The 20031-nt window shown below is 60.4% G+C and overlaps 2 protein-coding genes across 2 annotated transcripts; one reads left to right on the top strand and one right to left on the bottom strand.

The window, feature by feature from the left end:
- Window positions 1-1084: 1084 nt before the first annotated feature.
- On the top strand, window positions 1085-6682 carry ABHD12B (abhydrolase domain containing 12B). The gene is made up of 13 exons (XM_063399714.1): window positions 1085-1389; window positions 2991-3118; window positions 3538-3640; window positions 3720-3839; window positions 4143-4173; window positions 4314-4359; window positions 4450-4579; window positions 4797-4837; window positions 5026-5105; window positions 5282-5364; window positions 5864-5942; window positions 6073-6197; window positions 6550-6682. The coding sequence occupies exons 1-13, from the start codon at window positions 1292-1294 to the stop codon at window positions 6569-6571; spliced, it is 1086 nt and encodes a 361-aa protein (XP_063255784.1). The 5' UTR covers window positions 1085-1291; the 3' UTR covers window positions 6572-6682.
- Window positions 6511-20024, bottom strand: PYGL (glycogen phosphorylase L). The gene is made up of 21 exons (XM_063399703.1): window positions 19889-20024; window positions 18655-18907; window positions 17125-17226; window positions 15828-15906; window positions 15434-15537; window positions 14746-14877; window positions 13994-14105; window positions 13838-13920; window positions 12699-12842; window positions 12471-12563; window positions 12114-12260; window positions 11371-11534; window positions 11149-11263; window positions 10392-10493; window positions 10165-10312; window positions 10012-10070; window positions 9219-9360; window positions 8880-9087; window positions 8668-8802; window positions 7478-7544; window positions 6511-7344 (listed from the first exon to the last, which is right to left on the bottom strand). The coding sequence occupies exons 2-21, from the start codon at window positions 18895-18897 to the stop codon at window positions 7156-7158; spliced, it is 2568 nt and encodes an 855-aa protein (XP_063255773.1). The 5' UTR covers window positions 18898-18907; window positions 19889-20024; the 3' UTR covers window positions 6511-7155.
- Window positions 20025-20031: the final 7 nt, after the last annotated feature.

The raw sequence follows: 20031 nt of genomic DNA, 5'->3' as shown, positions 1-20031 counted from the left end.
TGTTTGTCTTGGGATTTGCATTTTGCTGGTGAAGTAGGATTAGATAAGATATTGGGAAAGAATTGTTCCCTGGGAGGGTGGGCAGGCCCTGGCACAGGATGCCCAGAGGAGCTGTGGCTGCCCCTGGATCCCTGGAAGTGTCCAAGGCCAGGCTGGACAGGGCTTGGAGCAGCCTGGACTAGTGGAAGGTGTCCCTGCACATGTCCCTGACGATGGGATGGGATGATTTTCAAGGCCCCTTTAACCCAAACCATTCCGGAATTCCACGATTCCAACTCAGGAAAAGCAGCCCAGGTGTTACTTTGGAGGGCAGATGGATAAAAGCAGCTCCAGGTGCCAGCCTGGGTGGCTGCTCCTCTGGGAAGAGGTTTGTCCCCAGCCCACCCACAGCTGACCCGTGGGAGTCCCTGCTGTGGGACAGGTGAGGTGACGCAAGGGACACCCAGCCGTGGCTGCCTTCCAGCAGCACATCCTCCTGCGCCTGGCAGGCCTTCCCAGGGAATTCTGCTGAAACAGGGATCTTCCTTTCCCGGTGGGAAGTTCTGTCCTGGGAAGGCCCAGCTGACTCATGCTGACAGAGCTGCAGGTGGGAGGAGAGGCAGCAGCACCTTTCCACCCTTCCTGCTCAGTCCTAGGGGCACCAGGTTTAGTGTTAAATCACTTTTAAAATGAGTTTTATTTTTTTAACCCGGCAGCTTTCCCTCTGTGCTCCTTGGCAAGGCTGTTTTCCCTGGTGTGTCCTTATTGCTGGCCCATGCTCCCCCTGGTCTCTCCTGGGGGACAGGGGACCGCAGATTTTCTAGGGTCCCCTCTGAACCCACCCAGCCTTGGGTCACAGGGGGCTGCAGATCTTCTGGGCTCCCTGGAGAACGGGGGGACCGCAGATTTTTTGGGCTTCCCATAAACCTGCCCATCCCTGGGAGACAGAGGGCTACAGATCTCATGAGGCCCCTGGGGGACAGGGGACTGCCACCCTGATGGCATCCCTCTAGAGGCGGCCAGCCCTTGGGGACAAGGGGGTGCAGCCCTGCCAGAGCCCCCCTGGGTCCCACCGGCTCTGGGGGACAGAGGCTGCAGCCCCTGGCGCGGGCGGTGACACCGGGGGTGGCCCTGTCCCTGTCCCCGAGGCGCGGATGGGCGTGGTCGGGGGCGTGGCCTGGTGACAGCGAGAGGGGCCGTGCCTGGGCGTGGCCTGGTGGCGTGGGCGTGGCCGGTGTCACCGGAGTGTCCCCGTGACGTGGGCGTGTCCCCAGGGTGGGCGTGGCCTGTCGGCGCTGTCGGGCGCACAGCGATGCGGCGTCGCGGCGGGGACGGCGACAGCGGCGACAGCGGCGGCAGCGGCGACATTGGCCGGGCGGCGGGCAGGCCCGGCGCGGTCCACCAGGGGCGGTGAGTACCCGCCACCGCGGGGACATCGCTGCGGGGACATCGCCGCGGGGACATCGCCGTGCTCCCCCCCGGCCGTGTCCCCTGTCGCGTCTCATGCGCTCTCCCCCGTGCCGTGGCCGTGCTGGGGCTGTCACCCCGTGCTCCTGTGTCCCCACGCCGTGGCCTGGTCACTCTGCTGGGGCCGTGACCCCGTGTCTGTCCCCGGTGCCATGGCCGTGCCACCCTGTCCCTGGCGCCAGCCCATCCTGTGGCGCTGTCCCCGGATCATCTTGCCATGGCGGTGACTCCATACTGTGGCCGTGTCCCCATGTCACCCTGCCACCGCCGTGACCCGCGCAGTGGCCACGTCCCTATGTCACCCTGCCGTGGCCACGACCCTGTCCTGTGGCTGTGTCCCCCGCGCCCCGGTGCCGCGCTGTCCCTTGTCCCCCTGCTGTCTCCTTTGGCCACCGCGCCCCGGTGCTGCGCTGTCCCTTGTCGCCCCGCTGTCCCCTTTGGCCACCGTGCCCCGGTGCTGCGCTGTCCCTTGTCGCCCCGCTGTCCCCTTTGGCCACCGCGCCAGCTGTCGGAGGTGCCGTGCTCACCTGCGGCAGGTGTTGTGCAAGGGCCGGGCTGAGTGAGCGGCGCTTGAGCGCTGGGTGCGGACCGAGAGCAGCTCCTGCCAATTCCCTGCGGCCTCTCCAGGGCATTCCTGACCCGTTCCGTTGCTGCCCCTTGGCCCTGGGGGATAACTGGGATTTCAGGAGGATTTGCAGCCGTCCCAGGAAGGGTGCCCGTTCCTGGGGACCGCTGCCATCAGCCCTTGTGCAATCCTTCCTTAGGGCCTTGCAGCATTCCCAGGGCAGGGAATGCCCCGGTGCTTTCTGCGGGAGCGATGCTGGCCCTGCTCGTGTGCTGGCAGGGGCTGAGCTGAGCCTGGCTCCCCTCACAAACCTCTGCCCTCGATCCCCCATGCCCAGACTGCTTTCCCCATCACCATTAGCCCACGAGGGATGCTGATGCTGGGAAAGCTGCAGCTCCTGGCTCTCCTTTCCCTCTGGGGGGCTGGGGCTGTGTGTGGCTGCTGCAGAGAGCAGCTGGATGTGGCCCCCAGGCCTTCTGAGCAGGAGCTGGTGCTGGTGGCACTGGAGGACATCACTCCCAAGCCCTTCCCCACCTTCCCCCTTGTCCCCGGAGTATTGCAGAAGCCTTAATGCCAGGCTTGGGGCCACGTTTGTGACTCTGGGACTTGGGGTGTTGCCTCAGAGTATCGGTGTCTCCTTATTGCCGGTTTGACTTGCAGCTCCTGGCCCTGGCACGTTCCCTGCCCTTCCTGCCTCCCGGCACCCTGTGGGAGGGCGTGGGGGGCCGAATCAGGGCTCCTGTCACCCTGTGTCACCGTGGGGCTGCTCCGACACCCTGAGTGCACCCCCAAAGCCAAGCACAACACTGGTGTGGGGATCCAGTTCCCACTCCAGAGGGATTGGGATCAGCCTCAGGCCCTTGTAGGAAAAAGCCCTGTCCACCCCTCAGGGCTGGGATTAGGAAGGGGAGCCCTGCTCTGCTGCACCCCAAATCCCTCGGGATGGGAGGGGATGTGCTGACAACTGCCTCCCTCGCAGGCCCCAGCGCTCGTGGCTGCCATGGCTGCGCACCCTCCTCCTGGCCCCGCTCCTCACCTACGTCTCCGTGCCCTTCCTCATCCGCCTCTTCCCCAGCGTGCTCACCAAATTTGTCTACCTGAACTTCCGTGAGTATCCCGGGGCTGTCCCGAGCAGGAGAGCCCCCACAGGGATTCAGCTGGCTGCTGCAGACCCCCCAAAACGGGGTGGGACCGTGCCAGGGTGGCACCAGGACAGCGCTCATCCGGCTCCTGCCGTGCCATGGGCTTACAGAGGAGGCACGGAGGGAGCTCTCCCCGTGTTTTGCAAGCTCTAATAACGCTCTGCTGCCGGCCCTGTTTACAGCCTGCAGTCCCAACACGCCCGGGCACGCTCAGCATCAGCGGAGCTGGAATCAGGGTGGGAGGAGAGGCAGTGGAGGGCTGAGCTCGCCTGCCTCAGCACGGCCCTTGATCATTTCAAACACATACCCCGCTGATTTGGAGAGAATTGTGTAAAAGCAGCTGGGTAGGAGGATTCTGGGTGATGGCTGTGATTTCTCCATCAGTGGCCTTCCCCTTCTTTGCGGACTTTCGGCGGCCGGAGCTGCTGGTGAACAACACCATCAGCCTGTACCTCACCACTGAGCCGGGCGTCACGGTGGGCATCTGGTGAGCACAATGTCCCCAGCCCCCCGTGGGGGACAGCAGTGTCCAGGTGGAGCCCCGGGTGACCCCGCTGTCCCCGCAGGCACACGGTGCCGGCCAGCAGAGGGGCTGAGGCACAGGGCAAGGACCAGCGCTGGTACGAGGAGGCTCTTGCTGATGCTCACCCCGTGATCATCTACCTGCACGGCAATGGGGGCACCAGGTGAGCTCCTGAGCTGCTGCTGCAGGGCCAGCACCAGGGCAGGGGGGCTGCTCCGAGGTGAGGAGCAACAAACTCGATGCAGCAGCCAGCAGTGCAGTGGGGCCGGGGCTGCTGGAGTGGTCTCTGAGCCCAGCAGTCAAGGAAAATCCCTGTAAAACAAAGAGAAAAGTCAAAATCCACCCATCCCACAGTACCAGCTCGTCCCTGCTGGGAGAAGGTCACCCTGGTTCCTCTGCTGCTCTGGTGCTGGAGGGGAGGGGCCCTTGGGGTCTCCCCGAGCTCTAACCCCGTTTTCCCCATCAGGGCTGCGAGTCACCGTGTCCAGTTCTTGAAGGTAAGTGGAGGCCTTGGTGGGGACACTGGGACCTACTGGCTCTGGGGACCCCAGAGAGACCCTGTGCAGAGGGAACGGGCCGTGCTGGGGGTCCTGGGGTGCACCCCCTGCCAGGACATGACTCGGTGCTGCTCCGACAGACGATGGGCGCTGGTGACTTCCACATCCTGGCTCTCGACTACAGAGGTAAAGCTGTTCCCCTGCCTCTTGCTGGGTGTTCCCCCTCTTGGGGCCTGTCCCCACCAGGGTTGTGACATCGAGCTGTGTCCCCCACAGGCTATGGGGACTCCACTGGACACCCCTCAGAGAGCGGCTTCACCACAGATGTCCTGGCACTCTATGACTGGGCGAAAGCACGGAGTGGGAACAGCAGCATCCTCTTCTGGGGACATTCCCTGGGGACAGGGTGGGTGCAGGGGGCGGGATGGGGGCACACCAGAGCCCACCCTGTGCCCTGTGACACTGCTGCCAGACTGGTGCCACCTGGGGACGGACCAAGGGCTTGGAGCAGCTCCTTGGTAGAGACCCCTGCAAAGCCAAACGCAGCCAACAAGGGGAGATCTGAAGGGGGCTGTTCATCCCCCCTTTGGTGCTCCCACTCACTGTCACCTCTCCTGTCACAGGATTGCCACCAACGCAGCGAGGAAACTGCAGGAGGAGCGAGGTAAGGGCCAGCATGGATGGGTTGTCCCCATGGATGGGGCTGCAGAGGAGATGAGCCCTCCCCATCCTCCCTACTGGCATGAGGGACATCTTGGCCCCACTGCTGCCTGGGAGGGGAGTGTGGCAGCAGCCTGGCAGCGGGGCCAGCCCCTCAAAGCCATGCCCACTCCCACCTCACTCTGCCCTCAGGGGTCCAGGTTGATGCCGTGGTCCTGGAGTCTCCCTACACCAACATCCGAGACGCGGGCGCCAACATCCCCATCACCAAGGTGGGTCTGGGGGCTCTGCCTGTGGGGTCCCCCAGCAGTGACAGGAGGGGGCTCAGCCCATGGGGTCCCAGTTGGTGACAGGCTCTGCCTGTAGGGTCCCCCACTAGTGTCAGCCCCAGCTTCCTGCATCTCCCCCATCGCAGTTGAATCCTATTCCCAAACTCTCTCCCTGCCAGATCTACCGGCAGTTCCCGGGTTTCGAGTACCTCATCCTGGACTCCATGGCTCGGGCAGGAATGTTCTTCCGCAGTGATGAGAAGTGAGTTCCTGGTGGGAAGGGCAGAGCTGACCCCAGGGAATGCTGTGGGAATGATGCCAGGACCACCTGGCTGAGGAGAGGTGTCAGTCACCCCATTGAAATCCCTGCGCTCCTGTGTTTACCCAGCTTACTCATACTTCAGAAGTGACTTTTTATTTGCCTAATGTCGGGTATCAGTTTGATTATTGAGCAAAGTCCACAAGCCACCATCCTCTTTTTGGCACCCCTGTTCCTTGTAGCACACAGAGCTTGCCCCAAATCTGTTTGATTTATGGGTGCTTTTGAAACCTGCTATAATTGGGGTTTAAGGTCATTAGGGTGCTTGGTGCTGCCATACCAGGGCAAGCAGGATGGGCATCACCCCGGTGGGCATGAGGATGGCTCTGAGGGGCAGTGCTGGGGGTCAGGGTGCTATGGGAATTTTGACAGGGATTGGGGAGGCTCCTGGGGGTCTGTTGGCTCCGGGCAGAGTCCTCAGGGCTGTGCTTGCTGCCTGCAGCGTGAAGGTGCTGGGCTGCCCCCTCCTCATCCTGCACGCAGAAGATGATGGAGTCCTGCCTCCGAAGCTGGGACGCCAGGTGGGCACTGCCACCCGGGCTTTGAGCCCTGCTCTGGAGGGCTGGAGTGGCCGGAGAGGGGATGGCCACGCACCAGGAGGGGTTTGGGGTGCCCTGCTCGTGCAGTAACCGCGCTCCCGCCCCGTGGCAGCTCTATGAGACAGCACGCGAAGCCTACAAGGACAAATCCAAGGTGAAGTTCATTACCTTCCCCAAAAAGCTGGGCTTGGGCCACGACTTTATCTCCTTCAACCCGGAGCTGCCTGCCCTGGTGAAGTAAGTGCTGCTCCACAGAAACGGGGGGGCACAGGATGAGCCTTGGCCTCCCCTTCCACTGGAGCTTTCTGTCCTGCTGCAAGCTCAGAGCTGCCTGCCCCATGCTCCTTCCCCTCCCTATGGTGTTTGCTGGCATCACTTTCTAAACTGCAATTGCTCCCCACTGCCCTGAGCCTGTCCTCGGCCTGGGTGGCTTGAGGAGGTGGCTCTGGGGACAGCAGCTCCTCTTTGCCCTGGGTGCAGAGATGCTCCAAGCCCAGCTCAGCCTCGCATGCAGGGATCCCAAATCAGGCTCTGACGCAGTACAGGAGGGTCAGTAACACAGTGTAAGATTTATTACATCTTGTTGCAGAGACTTCTTAAACATGAAGTGAAGCCAGTTGCTGCCTGCACTGATCCCATGCTCCCTCAAATCCACTCCAGGACCCCCCCATGGCACTGAACTTACTGCTGTAAGTAATAAAAAACTACTAAGAAACTTTTAAGTCACCCTCTGCCTCCAGGATGCTGCATGTTACTCAAGGGATGGAGACACTGATGTGGTCTGGGCCACCAGAGCCATGACTGGGAGCATCCCACGGGACACTGGTGGGAGTACATGGGCCTGGCACTGCCCTATCCTTCTTCAGCAGCACCTGTGAGGGCCCAGACAGCTGTGTCCAGCTGTGCTGCCCACCCCACCTCTGCCCAGCCCTCTCCCTGCATGAGCATTGCTGGAAGCAAGCCCAGCCCTAACTTCAGCAAACAGCCCCCTTCGCACTCCGACTTCCTTTATTTTTAGCACCTAATGCAAGCAACAGGGCGACGTGCTTTCGCTTTCCACAGGGACACTTCGTTATAAAAACCCCTCCCCGTCTGCCCACCCCTAGGGAAAGCCAGCAGCAGCAGCAGCAAACACAGAGACTCAGACAGCAGAGAATTTTACAGCGCGCACGCTCGCGTCCCCCGGCCCCGGCCCCTACGCCGCCGTGCCGTTGGGGGTCTTGTCCTGCCCCGCGTCCCGGGGCTCGTTGGGCGGCGGGATCTTCAGGTCCGAGGGCTCCACGTGCCAGATGTCCCGGGCGTACTCCTTGATGGTGCGGTCGCTGGAGAACTTGCCGGCCGCTGCGATGTTCCTGATCACCATCTTGGTCCAGGCCTTGGAGTTCTGCAAGGAGGGAGGGGTGGGATCGAGCCTAAGGCTGGCTCCTGGACAGGGATCCCCCCTCTCTGAGCAGGTCCCTTCTCTGGGATGGGATGTGGTGTCCCAGCTCCCTGCCCAGCCCCGCGCTGGCACTCACCAGGTACAGCTCGCTGACCTTCTCCTGGCACTTGACGTACGCCTCGTAGTCTGCAAAGACTTTAAACCTGTGGCAGCAAAGGAGGGAGGGGTAAAGTGCAGGAGAAATAGGAATGCAGGCTGCCTGATCCACTGTTACACCCCAGACCCTAAAATCCAGGGGTTAAACTTTAGGTTTCTTTTCTCTTTTTTTTTTGGTGCAAAGGAGAATTCCCCACCAGAGAGTCTCAAGAGGTGAAAATCACACAAAAGTTTACTTGCAGAAATAGAGCAAATTAAGGAAACTTTGGCAAAAAGAGTAAATAGAACACTGAAATCAATGTAAAACCACTTATCATAGTATTACTTAGCATTAATTTAGTATTAAGCATTGATTTAGAATTTGCTTAGCCTGTTTAACTGGGAAACCTTTAAAACCTTAAGGTGTTACATTACTCATAAAGCTTCATGAAAGGATTAAGAGAAGGAGAGAGGAGGAAAGATGGAAAGGGTACAGAAAGACCTCACAGCTACCATCCCCTGGGTTCCAGCGTGGGTGAGGCAGAAACTCCAAGATGTCAGGGCAGGACAATGGCTTCAAGAAAGCCCTCAGCCCCTTTTATACCTCTAGCCTTCATGGGCCCGCCCCTAGGCGGGGCTCCTGGCCGCTCGACCAATCAGAGGCTGGCTAGTACTGCTCCTGTGATTGATTGGCAGACTGGCCAATCAGAGGCTCGCTTAGCATTGATTGACAGCTCTGCCAGGCTGAGGGGTCTGGGAACTGCCTCAGCAGAGAGCCAGGCCTAACCCCAACCCCACACACACAGCGGGGTCCCAGAAACCCGAAAAATGGCTCAAGACATCGATCTAATCCCATCTCTGACAGGCGTCCTCCAACACAAAGCCCTCGGTCAAATTTCCCCTCCCCAAACCTTGTTGGTAGAGAACCCTGGATGCTCCGGGAGGGAAATGTAGGGAAAGCATTTCTCCAATCCCAAAGCCCACAGCTGAGCAGTGCTCTGGCCAGGAAAGCCCTTGAGATGCCTGAAATCATCTGGAAGGGCTGTTCACCCAAAGGCATTAACGGGACAATGGCCATCCATGGAGAGTCCGTGCCTGAGGAGCATCATCCATCTCCAACGTGGTCCCAGTCCCTGATGTGGCCAGGGGAGAGACCCAGCCCAGGGGGTGCATGGTACCCTAGGACCTCACCTGTCGTGGTGGAAGAGCATGTTGACCACGTCACTGAAGAGGTTGGGTTCTTTTGGGGAGAAGAAGCCACTTTTAATCTGGTCAACAGCCTGTTTCAGCTCGGGGAGCTGGTCATAGTAGAGCTGGGCATTGTACCTGGAGGGAAGGAGGCTGTAAAATGGTGCTGTCCCAGCTACCTGAGGTGGCAGCCCTGTGGCATGTCCAGCCCTCACCCTTTCCTGTCCAGCTCTGTGACATCCTCCACTCTCATGCCAAAAATGAACAGGTTTTCCTCTCCAGCCTCCTCGGCCATCTCCACGTTGGCTCCATCCATGGTGCCGATGGTCAGAGCCCCGTTCAGCATGAACTTCATGTTGCCCGTCCCCGAGGCCTCGGTGCCCGCTGTGGAGATCTGCTCCGACAGGTCGGTCGCAGGGATCACTGCCAACAAAACACACGGACACGAGGGGCTCGTGCTGACCAGCTTGGGTTTGTTTCCTGCTGAAGGACCATGGTGGGAGCCATGGGATGGAGGGACACCCCCTCCCCACAGCGTGTCCCACCCAGGGTACCTTTCTCTGCCAGGGACACCCTGTAGTTCTCCAGGAAGATGACCTTCAGCTTGCTGCCCACCATGGGGTCGTTGTTCACCACCTGAGCCACGGCGTTAATGAGCTTGATGATCATTTTAGCCATGTGGTATCCCGGGGCAGCCTGGGAGAAAAGCCACAGGTGAGCCAGGAGGGCTGGTGCCAGGGGCTCCAATGTGTCCAGGGAATAACCTGTTCATCCCTGCTCCCATCACCTTATCCAACATGTGTTACACCACATTTTTGGGGGCTTCCATGACCACAAACATCAGATGGTTGTCCAAGCCCTGCCCAAACCTGCTTGGGTTGAAGCACCAGTGCTACTCCAGTGCTTCTTGGACAACTTCATGGACGCAACACCATGGAATCATGGAATTGTTTAAGTTGGAAAAGCCCTCTAAGATCATCCAATCCAACTGTTCCCCCTGCACTGCCAAGGTCACCACTGACCCATGTCCCCAAGTGCCACATCCACGTGGCTTTTAAGTTCCTCCAGGAATGAGGACTCCACCACTGGCCTGAGTAGCTCTTCTAATGCCCAACCATCATTTTGATGAAGAAATTTTTCTCAATATCCCATCTAAACCTCCCTTGGCGCAGCTTGAGGCCATTTCTTCTGTCATGTCCTTTGTTCCCTGGGAGAAGAGACCGACCCCTGCCAGCTGCACCCTCCTGTCAGGGAGTTGCAGAGATGTGGCCCCATGAGACACCCACATCTCCCAGGACACTCCCAAGGACTTCCTCCAAAATCTCCAGAACTCCTGACCCAACTTACCTTTCCTCCAATGATCACTGTCCTTGGCACAAACAGCTTTGCAGGATCCCTCCTGATTCCTGCAGAGAACAGCAGCGTTACTGTGGGAAATGGGGCACAGGGGTGCTGGTGCAGCCCTGGGGCCCCCTGTCCCCTCGGGGCGTGGTGGCTTACGGTTGTACATGGTGATGATGTGCAGGCAGTTCATCAGCTGCCGCTTGTACTCGTGGATCCTCTTCACGTGCACGTCGAACATGGAGGAAGGGTTGATCTTCACCTTGTACTCCTTCTCCAGGTACAGCGCGAACTTCACCTTGTTCTCCTGGGCCAGGGCAGGGAGCACGTCAGCCCCCAGGCGCCATCAGCCCCCGCTCTCTGCTCCCCCTGCCCGTGCCCCTCACCTGCTTCACTTTGGCCACCTCCCGGATGAAGAGGTCGTCGTCCACAAACTCGTGCAGCTTGGTCAGCTGGCTCAGGTCCCGCACGTAGTCTTCCCCGATTTTCTGCAACAGGAGCAAGGGCACAATGCTGATGGTGGGATGGTTTGGGATGGAAGAGATCTGGAACACCATCCCCCTGCTGTGGGCTGAGACACCTTCCATAAGACCTGACTGCTCCAAGCCCTGTCCAACCTGGCCTGGAACACTTCAAGGGATCGAGGGGCAGCCACAGCTTCTCTGGGCACCCTGTGCCAGGGCCTCACCACCTTCACAGGGAAGATTTTTTTCCCAATATCCCATCTAACTCTGTCCTCTGTCAGTTTACATCCATTCCTCCTTCTCCTGTCCAAAGTTCCTCTCCAGCTCTCCTGGAGCCTCTTCAGGCACTTGGAAGGGGCTCTGAGCTTTTCCTGGAGCCTTCCCCAGGCTGAACAGTCCTAGCCTGGCTCCAGAGCAGAGGCGCTCCAGCCATTGGAGCACCTCCACGGTCTCGTCTGGACTCTCCAGCAGCTCCACATCCCCCCGATGTCGGAAACCCCAGGGCTGAAGGCAGCTCTGCAGGTGAGGTCTCACCTGAGCGGAGCAGAGGGGCAGAATCCCCTCCCTTGACCCTCAACTCCACAACCACCCAGCAGATGCAGATGGCTGAGGCTGTCCCGGCACCCTGGGCCCAGCGGGGCAGGGGCAGTGCCCTGGCACACTTCCCCTGCGCCGGTACCTCTGCGATGAGCTCCGCCAGCCCCGGGTTGCAGAGCAGGAGCCAGCGCCGCGGTGTGATCCCGTTGGTCTTGTTCTGGAACTTCTCCGGCTCCAGCGCCGCAAAGTCCTCGAATCTGCGAGGGCCGGGATGGCACAGCTCCAGCTCCAGCCTCGCCCTGCTGGCACCACCACCCCTCCCCAGGCGAGGGTGACCCGCCACCGCCTCCCTGCCCTCGCTCACACTTGAGTCTTGACGATCTCGGAGTGGATCTTGGCCACGCCGTTGACGGCGTGGGAGCCCACGATGCAGAGATGGGCCATGTTGATCCTCTTGGTGTCCCCCTCCTCGATCAGGGACATCCTCCGCAGCCGGTCCACGTCGTTAGGGAACAGGGCCGCGATGTGCTGCCGGTGGAGCCAGAGAGGTGGTGAGGAGAGGTGGTGGCACTGAGGGATGTCCCACCCCATGGCTTACGAGGAAGGGCCAGATGTCCCCAGTGCATTTGACAGCAGCCAGGGCGGTGGCTTTTACTCTGTTGTGGTGCTGCAAACTCCCTCCACAGGGTGCCCTTTCCCAGCACGGATGGCTCTGGATAGAAGGACCCCACAAGCTGCCACACAGAGGGTTTGGGGACACACACTTGGCCAGTGAGGCCATTTTGGAAAAATCCTTGTACTGCCAGACCAAACCATGATCTCTTCTGCACTCCCAGCATCATCCTTCCCAGGATGAATTCAGCATTTAGGAAGCAAAGAAATGCTGGCTCTCAAGTCCAGTCCCTCAAGCAACGGGTGAAGCCTCTCAAGAGTCACTAACTGCAGGATGGCAATGTGCTGGTGGGAAAGGGCTTCCCTACACATCCACTTCCCAAAACAGCAGCTGGAATCCCCCAGCCACACACCAAACACCCTCAGTTTGTCCATGCCCCTCATCCTGACGGTACATCCCTGTCCCCTCTCTGGAGCAGGCTCCCAGGCACTCACATCCAGGTGTCTCTGGTTGATCTCGTAGATGATCTGCAGGTGCCTGGGGAGCAGCTTCTCCACCAGGTCCACGGGCCAGCGCTCCAGGGCCTCGGGAAGCACCGTGTGGTTGGTGTAGGCAAAAGTCCTTTTGGTGATGTCCCAGGCCTGGGAGGGAAGAGCCAGCGCTCAGTCACACCTCAGAGTGCCAGAACCCACCCACAGTCCTCCCAGCAGCACAGCCCAGCCAGCTCCTCCCAGTCCAGACCAGCTAAACCCAGCCTGACTGCTCCACGTCATTCCCAGCAGCCACAAAATTGGCTCCTCCACCATGGGCAGGTGGGTGCACGTGGAGGAGACTAGGTGGAGTGTTCCTACCTTATCCCATGGCAGCTTCTCGATGTCCACAAAAATCCTCATCAGCTCAGGGATGGCCATGGCGGGGTGTGTGTCGTTGAGCTGGATGGCAACCTGGGAGAGCAGGGTGGCACGTGGGGACACAGAGGGGACACTGGGAACACCACGGGGGGCCCACAAACATCTGCATCACCTGGGAGGTGTTGGAACAAGCTCCAAGGCAGAGGTCAGAGCAGCCCTGGCTCGTACCTGGTCCGGGAAGGAATCAAACACGGTGCGGACGCTGTCCGTGCTCCCGAATTTGGACGCTTTGAAGCGGCGGATGATGTCCTGGAGGGTGGCAGCCACCACAAAGTACTCCTGCTTCAGCCTCAGCTCCTTGCCTTCGAAGAACTGTGGGCAGAGGAGCAGGGAACTGCAGGATTCCCACAGGATTCACTGCACTTCCCAGGGGAAGGCTTTCCCAGGGTGTGACCCCTCCATGCTTCCCCCAGCATCAGTTGCAATCCCAAGCTTTTCTTGCTTCCCAGATTCCAGCACAAGGGTTGGGGATGTGCTGGTACAAACAGGTTAAATCCCAGCTGAGCATTGTCAAAACCTGTTCAAACCAAAAGTGGTTTGAACTTTTTGGCTGCAAGGAAAGGTACCAGGACAATGGGAAGGGAAGCCATAGGAGCTGTTTCCAAGACAAGGATTTAACTGCAATTAATGCAGCAAAAAACATCAAGCTGCTGGTCTGCAAAGGAAAAGCTGCAGGAGACAACCTCACTGCTGGAGCTGCAGTGCCCCCAGCTCTCCTCACCAGCTGGGAAGGCTGGAGGAGGATTAAATGAGAAAAACACCATCAGCAACTGCCTCAAACAGGCTGCAGAGCAAGGAGAGCTTCCTTTTTTTTTTTTTTTTTTTTTTTTTTCCCCTCCTGCTCCACAGCTTGGTTTGTGGCTAGGGAAGGGTTGTGCGTCCCACAACACCTCTGTGCCAGCTTGGCAAGAACTCCACCTCTTCCACCTCTGGCAAGAACTCCCAGAGCAAGAGGGCTGGGGTGCAAAGGGCAATTTGAGGCACAACCTCTGGTCCCAGGGTTGCAAAGGGCCACCAGGGTAACACCAGCAGCGTTCAGCAGTTTGTCTTCACGTTACATTCTGAGACTCAAAGAACTTTTCTGCAGCAGGGCCTGCTCATCCCCCCTCGCTCCAGGCAAAGCTCAGGGGAACAGACTCATCCTGGTGAGAGGCAGCAACTCTCATCCAAGCACTACAGGCAGCTTGAAACACAACTAAAAACATCTCTGCAGCATCCTGGAGTGAGAGGCTGCTCCCCTTCCCCCTCCCACCGGGCACTCTTTATCCACCCCTGAAGCAGCGGCTCCCTCAATCACCACGACTCACGTTGTCGTTGGGGTAGAGCACCCGGGAGATGTTCTCCGCCAGGTTCCTGTCCAGCACGGCCTGGATGTAGTCCCCGACGTTGACTGGGGAGGAGCAGAGGGGTGAGGCGGGCGTGGGGCCCCCCCAGCTCCCCCCAGCCCGCCCAGCCCCACTCACAGTCACGCAGGTTGAAGTCGTTGGGGGCGCGGGCTGACCACAGGCGCATGGTGTTGACGGTGTTGTTCATGTAGCCGGGCACGGGCGTGTCGTAGGGCAGTGCCAGCACCACCTGTGACATCCCCAGGGCAGCTGGAATTGAGCTGCCATCCCCCCCTGCTCCCCCTGGAGCCCTCCCATCCCACAGAGCCTCCTGCTCAGGGCTGAGCTCAGGGTGGGGTCCCTGCACGGGGTTGCATGGGTGGGATGTCCTTGGTATCCCAACCTCTGGCTCTGACTGCTGGCTGGCGTTTGCCAGAAGTGCTCAGGGCACAGAGAGGGGCTTGTAAAGGTCAGGAGCAGCTTAATTAAGGTTTAATTTAGAGCTGCACATAGTAAACAGATCTGCTGGAGCTGCTTTTGGTATTTCATAGAAGCCCAGAATGGCTTGGGTTGGGAGGGACCTTAAAGCCCATCTCATTCCAACCCCCTGGCATGGGCAGGGACACCTCTCCCTACACCAAATTCCTCCAAGCTCCATCCAACCCGGCCTTGGACACTTCCAGGGATGGAGATCTTTGCTGCAGATGTGGAGCAGCCAAATCTGTCCTCATCCCTGTGTCCATCTCCTCCCCAGTTCGCCCACCACTGCCTTCCCCATCGCAGCCCAACCTGCCCGGCAGAGATCCTGCAGGCCTCACCCCTGGGGTGCAGCCAGCCAGGGAAAGCCCCCAAATGACGGGACAAGGGACGTTCCTGTCGCCAGCCCTTACCTGGGTGTCGATCCACTTGGCCCCAGAGGCAGAGTGCTCCACGTGGCCGTAGAAGTGCACGGGCAGCATGTACTCGGGCCGGGCCTTCTCCCAGGGGTTCCCGTGCCGGAGCCAGTCATCGGCTTCTTCCACCTGCCAGAGGGGCCCAGAGCAGTGACAGGGTCACCCAGCCCCGGGGATCTCCCCACATGCAGGATGGTGGAGCAGGAGGGCTGGGAAAAGCTCTCGTGGCAAAGGGGAGGGTGCTCTGTCTGCCCTAAACCTGGATTTTGGCACCGCAGGGTGAGCCTGGAGGCACCACCCTGAACTCTGGGGTGTCTGTGCCTTCCATGAGGATGGGGACAAACCCAAGGTTTCTCTTAGTGCACTGCTAATGTTGCATTTCCAAACCAGCCTCTTCCAGCCCTGCTCCATCCTCACCTGCTCCAGGCAGCCACGGAACAGCTCATGGGGTGGCCCTGAGCAGGGCATGCTGAGGACGGGGACAGGGGATGGATGCTGTGAGCTTGCACTGCTTTAAGAAGTTAGATTTGTTCACAAAAATATCTGCTAGATTTTAAATATCACAGCAGCAGCAGCCTCCGAGCTGAGGGGAAGTGTCTGTACACCCCAATCTGAGGGGGAGGAGGTGAAGGTGGGGTTCCAGCTGTGCCAGGGGACAGTGGGGACCACACATCTCCATCCCTACCTGCCACCCATCGCGGATCTTCTGGTTGAAGATGCCGTACTCGTAGCGGATGCCGTAGCCGTAGGCTGCCAGCCCCAGCGTGGCCATGGAGTCCAGGAAGCAGGCTGCCCAGGAGAGAGGAGAGCAGTGAGCTGGGCCCTCCCTGGAGCCCTGGGACATGGATCCTTCTCCCTGGGACAGCCACAAGCCCCACAGGGACAGAAGCTGGGACCAGCAGCCACCCAGCACCTTGCTGTGTGCTGGAAAGGCTGGAGCAATAACACCTCAGGATAATAAGCCTCAGGATAATAACCTGAGGATAATAACCTGAGGATAATAACCTCAGGATTAGGTACTTCCCACAGTGGGTGTAAAGCCCTCGGGGATGTGCCCACCCCCTGGGGGGCTCACTCACCTGCCAGCCTGCCCAGACCCCCGTTGCCCAGCCCAGCATCCTCCTCGATTTCCTCCAGCTCTTCCATGTCCAGCCCGAGCTACAGATGAGGAAAAGGAGAGGGGCTGGAGACTGTCAGGGTGCCCAGCCCCACAGAGGGGAGGCATTGTTGGCACACACTCCCTTGCAGGTGGGCTCCAGGAGGGCTGGAAAGGCACCCAATTCCACAGGACCCACCTCTTCAGGTGGGACGCTGTGATTTGAACCCACAGCAGCTGCTCTCCCCCTCAGCTGTGCCTCTGTGTCATGGCAGGGGCCATCTCCTCTGTTCAAAGTCACCCTCCCAGGCTTTACAAGGGATATTCACACCCTTGACCTCGCCATGGGCAAGATCTGGGGGTGGGGGGCACCAAACTGTAACCAGGGTGCTTCCCTTGGGGTTCCAGACACTTCCAAGGGCTCTAAGAGCTTATTCCCAGGCCTGCTCCCTCTCTCCATGGCTGCAGTCCTGCAGGGGCAGGCACCAGGTTCCTGTTCCCCCAGCACCCCTGTCCCTTGAGGCAGCCACCCAGGTGGAATATTCCTGCACCCCCAGCACCCCAATCCCCTGGGACAGGATCCAAATGCCGTGTTCCTGCTCCCTCAGCACCTCCATCCTCTGGAGCAGCCACCCAGGTGCTCTTCCTCCCAACTGCAGGCATCTACACCCCTTTTCCAGGGAAATTTGAATTTCCCAGCCCAGGATGCTGTAGGAGGAAGTGTTTTTGCCTATGCAAAACTCCTTGGGGAGCTCAGGTGGAGACCTTTCATCCACTGGTCACAGCAAGTGGGAATAAAAAATTTAACCCCCCACCCAAAAAATAAGTTCCTTTCCTATGAAGTGTTTGCACAAAAGCTGTTCCTGCTCTTGTGCAACCACCCTGGCCACATCTGATGACGCTGAACACAAGAGGTGACAGGGTGGGGACAAAAGGAGCCACCCAAAACCCTTCGATAACCCCAGTGCCACCTGGTGCCAGCACCCAGCTGGGCTTAATTCAAGGTTTTATTCCTCCCTGCCACTGATCGTGGATATGAACAGCCTCATCCACAGAACCACCAGTTTCCTTCCAGGACACAGGATCCTGCTAAATTCCCCAGAACACAGCATCCAGGCTGGGCAGCTCCAGGCCTTTCTGGAGCAGCTTTTATTCCCTAAGTCATCCCCTGTGGCTCAGGGAGCAGCTTGCAGCCAGTGCAGTAAAACATTGACATTCCCAGGAGATGGAAACTGTGGATCCCCCCCCAGGCCAGTCCTCACCCCTCGTGGGATGCTCACCTGGTAGACGGCCTCGTCACAGGCATTCTGCAGCCCCAGGTTAATCATCGTGTTCTGCAGTGTCCGCCCCATGTAGAACTCCAGGGAGAGGTAATAAATCCTCTGGAAGAGAAAACCACCCCGTGGTCACCTTCCCCGGGGCTGGAGGAGGCTCCCCTGGACTCCAGAAGCTGCTGTTGGGTGATATCTCAAAAACAAACAGGAAAAAAACCCAGCTCTCAACAGAGCAGGGTGGTTTGCACCAGCAATTTCATCCTTCCTGGGTAACCCTGCAGCCTCTGCCCTGCTCCCCTGCTCTCTCCCAGGCCGGGAAGAGGCTGTTTCACCTGGACAAGCCCCGTGGCCCTGTCCCAGGGTGGGGACAGCTCCAGGATGGTCACCCCACGCACGCCAGTGGCAGCACTAAGTTCAACTTTAAGAGGCGCCGTTTCCTGATGTCACTCCGGGCTGCAAAGCCACCGGAAAACCGAGCCGGGCCCAGGGGACATGGGGCTTCCTCTGCTGTCCCCTGGCAGCAGGGGACACCGCCGCTGACACTCGGCTTGTGTAAGCCGAGCCCGGCGTCAGCACCGGCAGGTTTTAAGGAAGGATTTAGGCTGGGGGAAGTCGCTGACTCGACAGGTTTCCCCAGGACCTGCGCGGGGTCGGGCAGGGAAGGGAGGTGGGATAGAATTCCTGGAGTCCCGAAATGGTTTGGGTTGGGAGGGACCACAGAGATGGGCTCGTTCCAACGCTCCTGCCACGGGCAGGGTGTGCTGGGCAGGATCCACTGGGATTTACTGGTTTGACTCCGGCGGAGCTGGGAGCTCCAGGCAGGCAGCGCCCAGCTCACCTCGGCTGGACGGGAGAGCCCCAACCCCAAACCCTGCACGGGGCTCCTTTTTCTCAGCCCTGCACAACACGGGGGAGTGCTGAGCTACGGCGGCTGGCACGGCCCCAGCGAGGTGTTGGCAGGGAGCAAATTGATGCCGACAGGGACATCCAGGTGTCAGGAGGGGGATTAGGGCTTAATCCCCCCGCGGCAGCGCCCGCAGCAAGGCAGCGGGACGGGCAGCGGCACAGCAGCTCCTGCACAAACCGGATCTCTCACGCTCCGCATCGCTCGTGTGGAACAAGACCTGCTTGCGGTTGGTTTCGGGTGCCTTTAAGCCTTTCCAATAATTCCCCCGGGAAGGCTTTGGAGTTGGTTTTGGTAGACGGCACCCACGCCGGCGCCGCGGGACAACAAACGGCGTTCCCATGCCCTGCACCCCGCCGCCGGCCAAGCCGCGCTCTGTTTGTTTTGCAAAGCAAAGGACAGTGGCCTCGCTTGGTAAAGTCCAGTCCCTCCTCTCGGAAAAGTTACCGGAACAGCCATAAACCCGTGAAAAACCGAGCCCCGCCAACCCCTCTATCCCAGCGCGGAGAGAGGGTTCGCATCCACGGGGTTCCCATGGTTCCCACCCCAGCCACACGCCAGGACCCACCGGGGGGGTTCCCGGCACCCCGCCCTGCCCGGAGGCGGCTCCCCCCAGTTCCCAGCGCTCCCACCTTGGGATCCTTCTCGTAGTAGTACTGCTGGGTGCGGATCCAGCGCCCCACCAGGTGGTCCCGCACGGTGTGGGCCAGGGCGAAGTAGTAATCGCGTGGGGTGGCCACATTGCGGTCCTTGACCAGGGTGAAGTGCAGGTGCCGGTTGAAGCCCCGCTTCAGCTCGGCCACGCTCTCTGCGCCCACGATGCCGCGGATGCTGATCTGCTTCCGCCGCTCCTGGTCCGACAGCGGCCGCGACATCGCGGCGGGGCTGCGGGGACACGGGGAGGGGGCACTCGGACACACGGGCTGGGCTCCGGCGCCGCGTTCCGCCTCCGCCCCGCGCTGGCACCGCCCCGGCAGGGGACGGGACGGGGACCGCGATGGGGACGGGCCCCGCCAAGGGCCGCCCACGAGTGGGGCGGGAGCGGCGGCCGCCACCGGGGGGGCAAACGGGGGACCCCGGGGATGGAGGGAGGGGGGTGCAAAGAGGGAATCCCGGGGATGGACGGAGGGGGGTGCAAAAGGAGGACCCCGGGGATGGAGAGAGGGGGTTGCAAAGGGGGGAATCCCGGGGATGGACGGAGGGGGCACTCCAGGAAAGTGGCCGGGGAGCGTCCCGGGGACCGCCCCTTGGCTGGGTCTCAGAGGGGTGTGCAAAGGGGGGACCCCGACGGTCACAGAGGAGCGTGCGAAGGGAGGGGGACCCCGGGTATGGAGAGAGGGGTGTGCAGAAGACAGGCAAAACTCGCAGGGGCACAGAGGGGTCTGCAAAGGGGTGAGGGAGGGGGAATCCTGGGGGTCACAGAGGGATGCGCAAAAGGAGGACCGTGGGGGGCACGGGGGAGTGTGCAAAGGGGATGTCCCGGGCGGGTGCAGAGGAGGGGGCGCGGTGCCGGGGCAGAGCCGGAGCCCCCCGAGCGGAGCGGGGCTGTGCAGGACCTGCCACCGCCACCCTGCGCTTCCCCAGCAGCGACCGCCCCTGGCAGGGACCGCCCCGGCGCGGCCCCGCCCGCGGGGCTGCCTCCCTTGGAGCACGTACGAGGAAGGTGCTGCCCGCCGGGCCCGGAGGGAAAACACGGAGGAAGAAAGTGTCGTGATGTGTCTCCGCCGTGGCACGATCTACCCTCGTGTCTCGGCCTCCCCCCGTGTCGCGGTCCCATCCCTGTGTCACGGCCCTTCCGTGCCCGCCTGCCCCCCGCCCTCCCCCGCAGCATTTCCCGGCCCCCTCCCTTTCCCCATGTCTCCTCACTGTTCTCTGCCTGCCCGCAATCCCTCTGGGAATGGCGTGGGATCCCTTCCCAGGTGCCTCCCGCACCGTGGCTGCCCGCAGTGCCCTGCCCTGCCCGCAGGACCCTGCCCTGCCTCCGGTTCCTCCCAAGGGCAAAAAAATCC

The sequence above is a fragment of the Prinia subflava genome, chromosome 5, assembly GCF_021018805.1.
Source record: "Prinia subflava isolate CZ2003 ecotype Zambia chromosome 5, Cam_Psub_1.2, whole genome shotgun sequence".
NCBI classification, from domain to species: domain Eukaryota; kingdom Metazoa; phylum Chordata; class Aves; order Passeriformes; family Cisticolidae; genus Prinia; species Prinia subflava.
Note: the sequence above shows the minus strand (reverse complement) of the source record. Positions and strands in the feature narration are given on the sequence as shown.